The sequence below is a fragment of the Sorex araneus genome, chromosome 6, assembly GCF_027595985.1.
Source record: "Sorex araneus isolate mSorAra2 chromosome 6, mSorAra2.pri, whole genome shotgun sequence".
Taxonomy (NCBI): Eukaryota; Metazoa; Chordata; class Mammalia; order Eulipotyphla; family Soricidae; genus Sorex; species Sorex araneus.
Genome location: NC_073307.1, coordinates 18038029 through 18052107, shown reverse-complemented (window position 1 = coordinate 18052107; position 14079 = coordinate 18038029). Strand labels below are relative to the sequence as shown.

The 14079-nt window shown below is 44.2% G+C and overlaps 1 protein-coding gene across 6 annotated transcripts in view; it reads right to left on the bottom strand.

Moving 5' to 3' along the window:
* The window catches only part of NR3C1 (nuclear receptor subfamily 3 group C member 1), an 89391-nt gene extending 75792 nt beyond the window's left edge, over positions 1 to 13599 (bottom strand). The window contains exons 1-2 of one of the 6 annotated variants that reach the window (XM_055141543.1): positions 13410 to 13599; positions 7820 to 9027 (exon numbers count right to left, since the gene is read on the bottom strand). In XM_055141543.1, coding sequence (XP_054997518.1) covers positions 7820 to 9006 — 1187 coding nt within the window. In that variant the 5' untranslated portion in view covers positions 9007 to 9027; positions 13410 to 13599. Of the gene's footprint in view, positions 1 to 7819; positions 9028 to 10838; positions 10950 to 11640; positions 12085 to 12372; positions 12591 to 12784; positions 12921 to 13409 lie in introns of those variants that run through there. The other 5 variants (XM_055141542.1, XM_055141541.1, XM_055141540.1 and 2 more) reach the window with 5 other exon arrangements.
* Between the last annotated feature and the right edge of the window lie 480 nt (positions 13600 to 14079).

Here is a 14079-nt window from a genome sequence, read left to right as displayed (position 1 = left end):
GAAGGGGACAAACTAGCTTCTATTATCTACTACTTAAAAGTTTAACAATGTGATCAAATTCTCAATATGGCTATTAATTTAGATAATATACCTAATGACACCAAAATCCACTGGAAATCGAAACAACGTAACTGGGGAAACAACAACAACAACAACAATGACCTTGGTACCTGAAGGTTTTGAAATTGGGATTCGTGACCCTTCAGGTATTGCACAAAGTAAAGACTGGAAATGTATTAGTGCTTGATGAATAAGAGATTCTTATACAGACACAGGTGTCCTAAGGTACTTGAAGTGGGTCACTGTGGTTTGAGTTCAGTAGACTTGGAAGGGCTTTAAAAATTCATCTTGAATTTTCACAGTACCCTTTTTTTTTTTTTTTTAATTTTCAAAGGAAACACCCATACACAAATCCTGTCAGGAAAAATAAAATGCTGGCTGCTCTCCCTATATAACAAAAGCTGAAACAGTCAGAAAGCAGCCAATGACATAAATATGCAGAAGAGAGAACAAAGGTCTCGACCCTATTTGTCCTTTATGTACTGTGCTTTAGGATTCACGGATGACAGAAACATCCATACAAAATATCCATGAGGTTATTTCCCTTCAGTTCAGTAGTAGCTGCTTCTATTTATTCTTTTTTTTAAAAAAAACAAAAATAAAAACAAAAACCATGATCTCAGGTTTTCCTGTGTATAAAAGAACTACCTTCTTTACCACATACTGACAGAGCATAACTCTGCAAAAACTAAAATTTAAAACCTTCGCAGATTAAGAGGTTTAAACGAAATATAGGCATTGACACCGTATTGCAGCATATTTAGTACTCAGTATTATTTAAGATGTTAATATAGTATATGAGAAAGAAATCACGTATTGTGTATCTTTAAAAGTTTAACCTGGTCAAAGTAATGTTTTGTAAACCACCTGGCCAGTCTGTATTACATCAGCTGTTTGTTTCAAGTCTCTAGACTTAGAAGATGTTGAGAAGCTTATGGGAACTTAAGTATAAGAATTACAGTATTCGACTGGGAAACACCCCTAATTTTGAGAGCCTTCTGTAGGCACCTTTCGATGGCTGCATCTCCTCACCTGAGAAACTGAGAGGGTGGGTGGTATGAGCAGCTTCCAAGCTGGAATGTGTGACTGCTTTCAGCTTTGATGTGAAACTGCGGCAGCTACCACGTATTCAATGAGCTCTGAGAACCGAGAACTCCCCCTCCCAGACGCTGCCACCGACAGTGTTGATATTCCCTTTCTGTATACCACCAAGTCTACTGTTTGAAGTTCTTGGTTTAGCAAAATACCAAATCGAATCAGGGTTCATTTTTGTGGTCTTGTTCTTATGACAAGTTGCGATGGGAATGAATAAAAAAACTCTAAGAATGTCAAAAGAACCAATCTCATCTATCCTTTATATACCTGAGCTGTCGCCCCTTTGCAGGGCTGGAGCCAGAGTTCAGCAGGGTAGGGAGACCTTGCATGCGGCTGACCCAGGTTCTGGGTTCGAACCACGGTATCTCACATGCTCCCTGAGCACTCAAGGAGTAATTCCTGAGTGTAGAGCCAAGCCAGGGGTAATCCCTGCGTATTGATAGGTGTAGCCAAAAACAACAACAACACACAAAAAACACACAAACCAAAAAGTCTCCCCTTCACTGAAGTGATAGGTTAAGGAGAACATCAAATTCAGAAACAAAAATACATGTCTTGAAATTAATTCATATGAAAGAATATACTTTTAGCTCCAAAATACGTGCCTTCTTAAGGTATTCTGAGTACACCCCATCAGCTTAGTCCTAGAACCCAAAGCTTATTAGTTTCTAATGGCTCTTCTATTAAATAAGTGATAATATTTGAAAGAAGTCTGATGATAACAACAACAACAAAGCACGTTTTCCATTGATATCATGTTAGAATTAATAAAGTCTTTATCCCTAATAATTACTCAACAATAAAGCACCCAAACAACAACCAACGAGAAGAGCATCATAACCAACCAGTAGAGCTTTACTATTCAACATGTGATGATCACAAGGTCATAAGTCATTGCAGTGTCCTAACCAGGACAAAATAATAAATCACGGACTGAATTAGATGTCATTTCACAACATCTTTCAAAAATTGGCTATCAGATATACTTTCATAATAGCCACAGTTAAATATTATGGGAAATTATGAAACCAACTAGAATAAAGGCTAATTTTATAATGCAGAGAAATAAGTTACTTTTAATTGCAATAAACTGTAAGACTTATACACTGTATACTTAAGTTTAGTTTATATTTAGAAATTTGAAATTCAATGTGAAAAAGTATGCTAACTATCCGCAACTGATCAGAAAACCTTTCTCTCCACATATACATAACCATATATGTATATATATATATGGTCTATGAATGAAAAAGATAATAGCAATGAAAAAGATATGTATCAATCTTACTGAAACTTGTTCAAAGGGAAAAATACATTCAGTAGCACTCAAAATTAATATTTGGGTTACTCTCAAAAAAGTATGTTTGAACATACAGCTCTACAAAGATAAATCATTGATAGTTAAACTGATCTAGAGTTATTAGGGGATGACACACTTCTATTAAATGTAATTGTCTTTAAGATCTTACTGCAATATTAAAGCTTAAATGAGTGTCTACCTATTGCTGACCCTGTAATTTTATTATAGATGTATCATTAAATAAGAATTACATTTCTTCAATATTCCAGCAGAATAATACACAACCCATGCAAATACAGTGCTAAGGAAAGGATATGCACTCTAGTCAGATGAAAATGTATGTAAAAATGCACTAGAAAATAATAAGTGCTTATAACCAATGTAAGACATGATTCCAACATTCCAGTCATTAGATTTCCAGGAGTCTAAATAAAAATGGAACAAATATTAACTTGATTTTGGCTGAAATAATCTAAAAGGAATTAAAATTCATTCCACTCTTTTGTTAATAAAGCATAGGCAAGAGAGAGCATCATAATTCTATAAACAGTTAAGGCTACATTATCCCAAATTCACTTATGATTTCTACCTCAAGTGAAAGAAACTTAATTGTAACTTATAATCCTATTGCATCCCCTGGTACATAAGCACAGCCCAGTTCTCTTTTTAATGTGCTGTATAACACATTGAATGTGCTTTGTAACAGTTCCTCTGAAGTGGGTTCAGAGCTGTTTATAGGTTTAAACTTATCTTGCGCCATTCCACACCTCCTCTTCTTCCTCCTACTTTCCCTTACCTCAGTACCCATTAACTGTCTCGGCACTATCATAAATCCTTTTAAGACAGTTGTGATGGGAATGACCAGTGAAGAAGACATCCTGTCAAAATTAGGTGTTTGTGGAATGTAATCACTCTCTACAATTGATTCTCAATTCTTTTATTTTCTGTAATAGACCTTATTGTGTAAAAATGAATACAAAAATCAGCACTATTAAAAAACACTCTCTAATCCAGTTTAGCACAGAAATGATGACATATAATTCAAAGGAAAAACACTGAGTGGACTTTTTAAATGGAAATTCTCATACACATATTTTTATTTACTTCGAAAGAATATGAAATTGAAGTAGGAAATGAAATCAACTGGCTCACTGAATCTACAGAAATAAGAAGACCATGAGCTTTTAAACCATTTGGGAAGTGACTGATTGTCTTCCCCATTATAACCTATTTCAATAATGTATTTCTTGAAATCTTGATTCACCACAATTCACCAATATATATTTTCCATGACTCAGAAACAAGTACCCACTAATTTGGCAAATACCTGTAAATACTACATGACAACAGGATGTCCTCAGAAGGATAAATGCTATTCAGCAAAACCCTACTTTGCCTATTTAATTTGATGATAGAAGTCAGTAGCACATATTAAAAACTCATTGCTAATTAAAATTAAGGTGTAATCTTTAAAGAAAAGAAAGTTTTAAAAAATTTGACCCAGACATATTTTAAACCTAATGCAAATTAAAATTTTCTAAGATAACTAGGTTATTTCAAGCACCTGCAGGCCAGAGTGGATTAAGATTTATATAACCAAGCAATTAATACAGATGTGTTTTTTTTTTTACATCAGGCACTCTTACTAAAATAAACCCCTTTTATCCCATCTCTCCTTCACTAAGATCTCAAAAGGTCCCTAAAGTGATCTCTACCCACATGTAATTTCACTATTAATACAATTTGCATTTAACCTACATTTCTACAGGGTATGTTTCAGAATTAAGTCTTTCATAAAATCCATAAACAGCCAATGGTATACTAAAAGTAATCAGATTATAAACCAAAATAGCATTACAATAGAAATTATATTGCCAATTATAAGAATGTTAACAGGATAGCCAAATAACATCACAAGAAGAAATTCTAATAAAATATAACTACATGCTGGTAACAGATTTCCGTATTAGGAGTTACCCTACACAAAAACTGACATACCTGAATATATAGTGTGTTTCATCTTAGGTTGCCCCCTCCCCTTCTTGTACTAACAAAGACATATCCATGTGTTTTTTTATTAAAAAGATTCATAGAGTTTAAAAATACCTCAGAGTGAATGCTCAACATTCAGGAATCATTTTACATGGATGAATACCAGAAATATGCTCTTAAAAGATACTGAAACACTCACTTCCATTTCCCTTAGAAAAGGGGAAAGGAAGGAATGAAGAGAGACTCCATCAGAAGGGGTAAATCATAACCAAACAAAATCTCTTACTCCTCCAACATTCAACACTAGTAAGAAAACAAAAAAAACGGGGGGAATGTTATGCTTCATTTTGGGTTTGTGGAATTAAGTCTTCAATACCCTATTTTCAGAAAACTAGACACATGAAATCAATAGTGGTTAAAACCCACATAAATTTTTTTGGCCTCATTAAAAAAACCTATCATAGTTCTAAACTCCACCTCAGACTGAATTTACAGATTGCTCTGGAATTATTCTCAACAATCTTACTCTTCAGAAATAGGTACTTTCTAGCATCACAAAAGCTCTAATTCCACCTGTAACTACTGACTTCTCTGCCTCCTTGAATGCTGACCAGTGAGTTGTATAAATCTGTGCCTTTATCTACGTAACAGTAAGTTCAACTCGCTGAACTTCAGTATTTCGAAAAACATATCAAGTTAGAATGGCATAAATCCTTTCCCTTTAAGAATGCATCTGAGTATCAATACGGTTTCTCTTGTTTTGCTATCAATGAACTTAATCCTCAAAAAGAACTACTCCACTATGCTCAGCCATGGTATTCACAGTGTTAACTGGGCACTGGTAAGCTGTCACATCACAGGAAATTGGCTTCCCCAAAACCAGTGTGTAAAAGAATCTGTAAGGGTTCTAAGGAAAAGCTATTTTAGGAAATCTCTTAAAAAGGTCAAAGTACAACATATGCCTTTTTTTTTTTAATGTAAAAGAAATCCAAGTGAAGTTATTTACTAGTGGCATTTGGTACTTTCATATCTGAAGTTAGTTGGTATTCAATATAGTTGTGGTTTCAACATGGTGAATTATCTATCTGTTTATAGTTAGTATTTGGCTAAGAGTCACTTAACATATAGAGAAGAGAAAGGAACCAATTTTGGGAACTAAGGCTGTTGTTTGGAAACAATAAGCTAATTCAATGCTGATTAGAAAAGAAACATTGTTTCAACTTATTTGGAAGAAGCTTTGTTTGGATAATCATAGTTCCCACTGTTAAGTCAATGCCATAAGGTATAAAATTTCCAAACATTACCAAACGAGCCTACATAAGATATTAGTTCCTTTTTACTAGGATACAACTACTTATTATCATTTCAAATAACACATCTGCATAAAAACCATCATTTGAGAATGAAATAAATCATTCTTGATTTGCCTCCATCATAAGAGACTCTATTTAAAATACAAATTCTTTATGTCATACAGAATTATAAAATACATTAAAATTAACTTTATTGATTTAGGATAACTATGTTCATCTAAGTTATGCTCCAGATTTATATGCTTTCTACTGTGAATAGAAAATATCTTGTTTCATGCCTTTCTTATAGTAAGAAAATAATCTATTTATCCAAATAAAAATTCATTAGTAATCCCCAATTTCCTAAAACATATTATATTTCTTTGCACAATTACATGTTGAATAAGTCAACATAATAGTTTCTTATAGATAGCTTATTTATATTAACCTTACTCTTTGAAGACAACCCCAAGCACACTTCATCATGAATTTCACTGCCAAAAATTTAAGAATGAAAAAAAACAGGATATTTTAACATTTCAACACAGTATCTTATTATATGATAAGAAACATCCCAAATCTCCTTATTTCAATTTAAACCATTAATTCAGAATGGCACCTGAGTAAAATGTTGAGAAAGACTATGTAAATAAAAGTTGAAATAGTGAAATAAGTTATTTAAATAATAGATTATTTTACATTAAGACACACAAGAACAAAGGCCTTTTTCTTTTAGTTAAAAAACTAAGCCTTTGAAAGAAATAGAAACTAGCCTAAATTTAAGTCCAAAAATTTCCCCCAGAAAACTTCCCACTTAAAGAAATGCAATATCTCCGTGCTAGAATGTATCCTAACAGACAAAAAATTTTAAGGGGAGTCATAAATAAAATCTTCGATAATAAATGGGGAAGGTGAACAGCCTAACATTTAAGAAGAAATTCTAAAACATTTATGCACAAATAAATGTGTTTATTATGCTGTTTAATATCTTAAGAATAGTATTTTATTCTTAAAAATAAATCCACATATTAATCCTGTGTCACGAGAATACACTTGTTTTATTTCCCTTCACACCTTAATTGTGATATGCAATTCAGTTATCTATCTGAATGTGGGGGGGGGGGGAAGAGAACTTAATTCCTATACCACACATAACCTAAATTATTTGAATTTTCCCTGGTGATTCCATTTTAACTAACCTTTTCCCAATGAGACAGAAATGTGCCTTAAAAATGACTAAGACAAACAGACAAACACCATGAGCCAGAAGGCCTGGCTGTACACAGCTCAGCAGCAGAGGAAGGCTTGCAAGGCTGGGGACCTACATCAGAACCCAGCAACACCCAAAAAGAGAGAAACCGAAGAATTGCTTAGATCTGCACCTGAACAATGTTGGCCATCATTTAGAGCTATCGGAGAACTTGGAACATTGGAGAATAAAGTCTTGTTTTGCATCATGCTGCCACCAACTTCTTGATGGTCAGCAGACAGTGTGTCTACTTCGGGTCTGAGATCCCAGGGTCAAGTTCCTGTCTGCCACTACGGTTAGGTACACTGCTCTCTGCACGGCTTCATCAATCGCAAAACTAACCATTTGATTGGAATAAAAAAGCTCACTGTTAACACTTTAATTCTTCAGCCCCTTTACTCTCAAGCGCGTAATTCAAAAGTGTCCAACACAACAGCACAACTTTTGATGACGTGAAGTAGTAAGGGGACCTTCTATGCAAGAACTAATTTTAAAATAACTTAAACATGACAATTATTGCATTCTGTTAACACCCATTATATCTTCTTGAATTTGATTTTTATTTACGACCTGTGAAAGAGCAACATTAAGATTTTGAGTAAAGCCTTTGGTCACTGATCAATGGGATGCTGAGTACCATTATTTCAGAAAAACATCAAACGGGTATATGCAGGCAGGTTGTCTAACAAGCCTCTTTCCAAAACCAACATCAAACATGTTCACAGAAGACATGTCCATCACTCCTCGAAACACACAGATAAAGGAATGATCAAATCTCCCAATTTATTGTACATGGGCCACCCTGATGACATAGAAGAGCATGCATCTTACCTTGAATAGCCGTTAGAAAAAACCGATCGACCAGGGAAGTTCAAACTCCCCAAGGAAGTCAGGTTGTCATCTCCAGATCCCTGGCACCTATTCCAATTTTCGGAACCAACCGGAATTGGTGGAATAACATTGAAAATGGGCTTCTGATCCTGCTGCTGAGAAAGGGACGCTGCTGTATTCATGTCATAATGGTACATCTGTCCCCCAGAGGTGCTCACACCATGAACAGAAACGGCAGACATTTTATTACCAATTATATTTGTCCCAGAAAAGCTTGCCTGACAGTAAACGGGGCCCAGTTTCTCCTGCTTAATTACCCCAGGGGTGCAGAGTTCAATGAAATCATCTTTTTCTGTTTTCACTTGGGGTAGTGGCACGCTGTTGGGGTTTGGTAAGATCAGATCTCCATTATCCTTGATTTTAGGTTTAGTGTCCGGTAAAACAAGAGGCTTACAGTCCTCATTTAAATTTCCTTCTGAAAGGAATGGATCTTCTTCTCCTGCCAAAGGAGAAAGCAAACAGTGTTCATCTAGCAAGATGTCTGATCTCCAAGGGCTCTGATTTGTCTCTTTACCTGGGGACTCAGAAGGAAAGTCCAAGTCCTGCAAAATGTCAAAGGTGCTTTGGTCTGTAGAATATAACTTCACGTTGCCCCCGTTGGTGCCCGTCTGGCCCTTCAAAGTTTGCTGTTCTGAAGACAGATCCGAGTAAGGTTTTGGAAAGTCCTTTTCAGAGGGGGGAGCAGAAACAGCAGTGGGTGCTGAATTCTTGGGGTTCTCTGGGACACTGGTCGACCTGTTGAGGTTTGCGATGCTTTCTTCCAGAAGCCGAAAATCTGTTTCCCCAGCAGAGAGGCTGATCTGGCCCTGCTGTGGGAATCCCAGGTCATTTGCCATCACTTTTGTTTCCGTCTCTCCCATATATAGTCCCATGGAGAGTGATACTGCCTTGGACAGGTCTGGCTGTGGCGCATTGCTCCCAGAGTTTTTTGGAAAATCAACCAAAAGTCTTTGCTGCTTGGAGTCTGATGGAGAAATGGCAGCCAGTGAAGGGGAAGATACAGAAACCTTCAGAGTAGCTCCTCCCCTTAAGGTTTTATAGAAGTCCATCACATTTCCCCTCTCCGGGACAAGTATGCTGCTGGGGCCTTCTTTATTTGAGGCGCTTAACAATTCTTTGGAGTCCATCAGTGAGTATCAGCCGCAAAACTGAAAAAAAAAAAAAAAGTAGAGAAACATAATAAGCTATAAGGCCATACTATCTCTGTGATCGGATTAGTAAGAATCTGTTAAATGAACCTTTTAGTTAACTCCAAATCTAATTACTTGTTAATCACCAGAGTAGCTTCTGTCTTCTGAAATAAAAGAACAAAAGCCAGGTTCCCTGCTCCCATTCACTTTGCCACATTTTAAAAAAGTGCAATGCAATCTGTATGTATAGCTGAGGACAGAACTGTGTGAAACTAAGTTTGGTTACTCATTTTGCCACTCAAAAGAACTGTAACTTTGTTAACCATAGAATTGTAATTTGTAGCATCTGATCATTCTTAAGTTCCAAGCTAATGCCAAAAGCTGTTTTCATTTTAAGCATCGGCCATTAAGGTTCCTACCTCTTTGCAATTAAGATTGTTTTGCTTCTGCAAGAAGGACTACCCATGAAATTTGATAAATATGGTAATAGAATTTACTGTCCCTTAAGAATCTAAAATCTCCCTCCTATCTGCCAGTCATCACACATACAAACTTTTTGAAACAACCAACTGGTGAACCACACACGTTTCATTTAGAAAAAAAAAAAAAATGACGATGATCTGCTCAGTTCCCGGCTCCCAATGGGTTAGGAAAAGCCTCTTACGTTCATTAACTCTCTCTTTTTAAAAAATTGAATGTGCCTAACAGTGCCTGCCTTCAAATCCCGGTCATCCTGTGAAATGAAATATGCTGTGTATCGGACAATTATACTTAAAAATTTACAAGGCAGAGTAGAAAATGTGGTAGCTTCTTCGAATTTTAACTATCACACTGCAATTATGGCTTCTCTCACCCTCTTAACAATAAAACTCGAATTTCTAAAAACGGTTTTGGACCATCAGTATGAAGTAATATTGTTGTCTCCAAATTATTTTTTCTTTCCAAATGTAAGAGTGCTAAATGGCAGAAAACTCCAGAACTGTAAAAACCGTATTCATTAAAAAAAAAAAAACCCGAGTAAAACAATAGCCAATAAAAACACTCAGTAATTTTCCCTGCATTCTAAACGTGTCCTTGAGAGCCTATTCTCAAGAAATACTTCATTACTAGAATACTGTTAACAATCGGGTTGTTTTCAGAACCTCAGGATTTCGACGGTCACATTGGCGACGATGCAGTCAAATCCCACTCAAAAGAAACTTTTCCAATCCCAACGCGCATGGACACTTTAAGCATAAATTTCACCCCCTCGCTGCAAATCCAAGAAGCCAAAGGCAAAGAGGCAGGGGCCCGCCACCGGCGATCTCGCCGCTAAACTGCTTATCTCCCCGCCCCACCGCCGTGTTTATCCGATAATGATCTCTAAACACAAGGTATCAAACGGAGCCTAATGAATTTTCCAAGCCGCTTTGACAGCTGCCTTCAAAGCCCCGAAACCAAAACAGTCCTTTCTAAAACGAAACTATCCCTCCAGCGACAGGATCCCCCCCAGTGTACGCCGCGAAACCGCCGGGTCCGGGTAATCGGCCTTTAGGAACGGGGCTTCGGGGTCTTCAAAACGGTCCTCCGGGGATCGCGTCGGCCAACGCCAAAGGGCAAAGTCGCGCCGGTCCACCCCCAAAAATCTGCACCGCCAAAGCGATCACGAGTCGGGAAGTCTTTTTTTTTTTTTCTTCTTTCTTTCTTTCTTTCTAAAAGGGGCCACTTAGAGATGTCGAAAAGATGATAAGCAAAAAGAACCACCTTCTGGGATGGGGTGGGGGGTGAGGCGTGGGGAGTGGGAGCGGGACAGGGAAAAGTGCGAAGTTGAAAGAGAAATGTGTTCAGACCTGTTGAGTTCTTTCTCCGACACGCCCACTTCTACCAGATAACACCGAGCTGGCCGAAGTCTCCAAGTTGCAGGCTGTCAGCCCCCTGCGCGCGCGCACACACACACACGCACACACACACACACACGCACACGCACACGCACACACGCACGCATGCACACACATAGACGTATGCATGCACACACGCTCGTGCATGCACACATGCGTGCGCACATGCATGCGCACATGCATGCACACACGCACGCACACCCAAGCGCTTCCCTTCTCTCTCTCTCTCTCTCTCTCTCTCTCTCAAACACACACGCACACACAGAGCTAGGAGTCACGCCGGGGAGCTAGACAGAAACCCCTGATCGCGTTCGGGCGCACCGGGGTGGAGGGGAAATACTCAGGCGGTTAGAATCCGGACGCGGTTCCGCGCTCACCAGAGACCCGGGTGTCGAGGCAGCGCACTCCCCCCCCCCCCCACTCCCCCCGCCGCGTCCCCTCTAGGAAGGAAAGGCCAGGCGGGGAGGGGGAGGACTTGGAAGGATCCGGGGCGAAGGCGTATGGGGGGGGAGCCCGGTCCGCGCCAGGGCAGCCCGACGCCCGCACAGTCACCGCTCCGGGTCCTCCCCCTCGGCCCCGGGAGAGGAAGCGGCCGGCGCTGTCACCCTCGAGCTGCCCTTTCGTCACCGTCAACCCGGCCCTCGCCAGCGCCCACCCCCCCACCCCCACTCCGCGAGACGCATAAAAGTTTGCGGGGCTCCGGGCCGCCCTCGCGCCGGCGCCCGGGACCCCGCCGGCCCTGCCCGCCTCTTACCTCGGGCCGCGGCGCCCCCCGCCGCCGAGATAAACAACTTGGCGCGTGCGAGCGCGAGCGGCGGCGGCCAGGGGAGGTTTTTTTTTTTTCTCTTCTTCTTCTTCTTCTTCTTAAAAAAAAGGAAGTAAACAGCCGCCCCCCTTTTCCATGGGGAGCGCAGGCTGCAGGGGGGCGCACCCCTTATTTAAGAAAGTCGCCCATTGCCCGGCTGACAGGCCCGGCGCTCCGGCCCCGCGCCCTCCGCCCCGGCCGCCCGCGCGGCCCCCGTCCCGGCGCCGGCGCCCTCCAACGCCCGCGATCCGGCCCCGACGGGCGGGCGGCCACTCGGACTCCCGTCCCCGAGTCGAGCTCGCAAAATGGAGGAGGAGGAGGAGGAGGTGGTGGCGGAGGAGGAGGAGGAGGATAGGGAAGCGGCGCGGAGCAGCGCAAAGGGCCGCCGCGGCGGGCGGGCGGGCGGGCGGGGGAGCCAGCGGGCCCGGGCGGGGGGCGGGCGGGGGCGGCGCCAGGCGCGCGGCACACTCGCTCACACGCGCTCCCACTCCACCCCCGGCCGCTCCCCGCCGCCCGCGGCCGACGGTGCAACCTGTTGGCGACGCGCGGCAACTGCAGGGGCGGCCCCCGCCCCCACGGCCTCGGCGCCCCGACGGCGCCCGCCGCCCCCCGCGCCGCCGCCGTCCCGGGAGAGAGCGAGAAAGGAGAGCGCGAGCCGGAGAGCGAGAGGGGGGCGCCCACCTGGTCTCTCCGGGGGCCGCCGAGTTTCCCCGAGTTGCTCTTCTCCTCCTCGCCGCAGCCGCCTGCCCGCCCCCGCCCCGCGACTCCCGCCCCGCTCCCGAGCTCGCCCGGTCCCCGCGCCGGCGCCCCGCGGCGGGGTGACAGCGGGGCGGCCGAAGGGAAGCCCGGGGCGCGGCCCCCGCTGCACGGCGTCCCGCGGGGGTGATCCGCGCCGCCGCCGCCGCCGCTGCCCCCCCACCCCCCCGGAGCCACTTGCTCGAAGTGTGTCACTTCGCACGGGGCTCCGGAGCGGCAGCCGACACGGTGCCGCAGCGTCGCGGCCGCGCGCGGGGCTCGGACGGCCAGACACGCCCTCCGGGGAGGCTTCGGGGATGGGCGGGTTGGGCCGCGGAGGGGGTCGGGGCGTACGTACTCGGGGGGCCCCGGGAAGTCGCGTGCCGTCAGGTCCCCAGCCCCCGCATCGTCTCGGAGGCCCGCGCCTGCAGCCGCCGCCGCGCTCTTGCACCCGGAGAGAAGTTGCAAAGCTGAATCCTCCCTCCCCCGCGCCCCGGCCGTCCCCCACCCTCTTCCCCGAGTCTGCGAGGCGGCGGCGGCGGCGGCGGCGGCGGCGGCGGCGGCGGCGGCGGCAGAAGGAGGTACCGCCTGCCAAGTTCAACCCCCATCCCTCCTCCCTCCCAGCGCGCTCACACTTGAAGGAAGTTGCACGCCAAATGCAAAACCTCCAGCGAGTTGCATTTCTTTGCGCTTTATTGGGACTCTTTAAAAAAAAAAAAATCTTTTTTTTTTTTTTTTAAAGAAAAGCAGGGGGTGGCCGACCCAAAAGCAAGTTGGCAAGTTGCAGGCCGACTCGTAAGTTGCTAGCGAAGTAATGCCCTGCTCATCCTTCCCGCCCCAAACTCCTGACCTCTCTTTCCACCCCCTCCGAGGGCCCGCGGCCAAGTTTCCCGCGAGGCCCCTCCCCCGAATCTTGACATTTGCTGCGCTCGGCTCTAACCGTCGTCTCCCCCCCTACCTTCCCCCCACCCGCACCCACCCACCTTTTTCATGTTCGAGGGACCCCGGCCTTTGCAAACGAAAACAGAATACACGCAGGGCTTGCAAATGTCAGCATTAAACTCCCTCCAGCTGTTCCGGTTTTGCGCCTCCCCCTCGGTCCGAGGGAAACACGTGGCCAATCCCCAAGGAGAGGGGTGTGGGGTGTCGGCGCGGGAGGCTCCCGCCCCAGCCCCCTTCTCCAGCTGCCCGCGTCCCCATGGCTTCGGCGCCGCGGGGACTGAGCCTCCTTCCGATGCCCGAGTGCGGCGCGCGCGTACACACACGCACACGCACACACATCTGGACTTTTTTTTTTTGTGACTCGGAGAAAGGTGGTGCGGCGTTGCTTTTAGGGATTGGGGAGCTAACTTTTGCGCCCCCACAGGTGACAGCGCTTGCCAGCTCCCGGCAGGGGCGGAGGCTGCCGCGGCTCCACCTCGTCCCAGCGCGTCCGGGCGCTCGCCTGCAGCCGCTCGCTCGTCTCGGGCCGCGCTCACACACATGCACACGCACGCACACACAGACACACGCAAGCTCTCTCTCTCACACACACACGCACACACATGCACACACTCCCGCCGCACGCATCTGCTCTGACATCTTGCAGGGGCTGCGGGCAGCGCGTGCCGGAAGCCGGGCCGCCGCCATCTTGGTAAAGGATGGCGCCGCCCG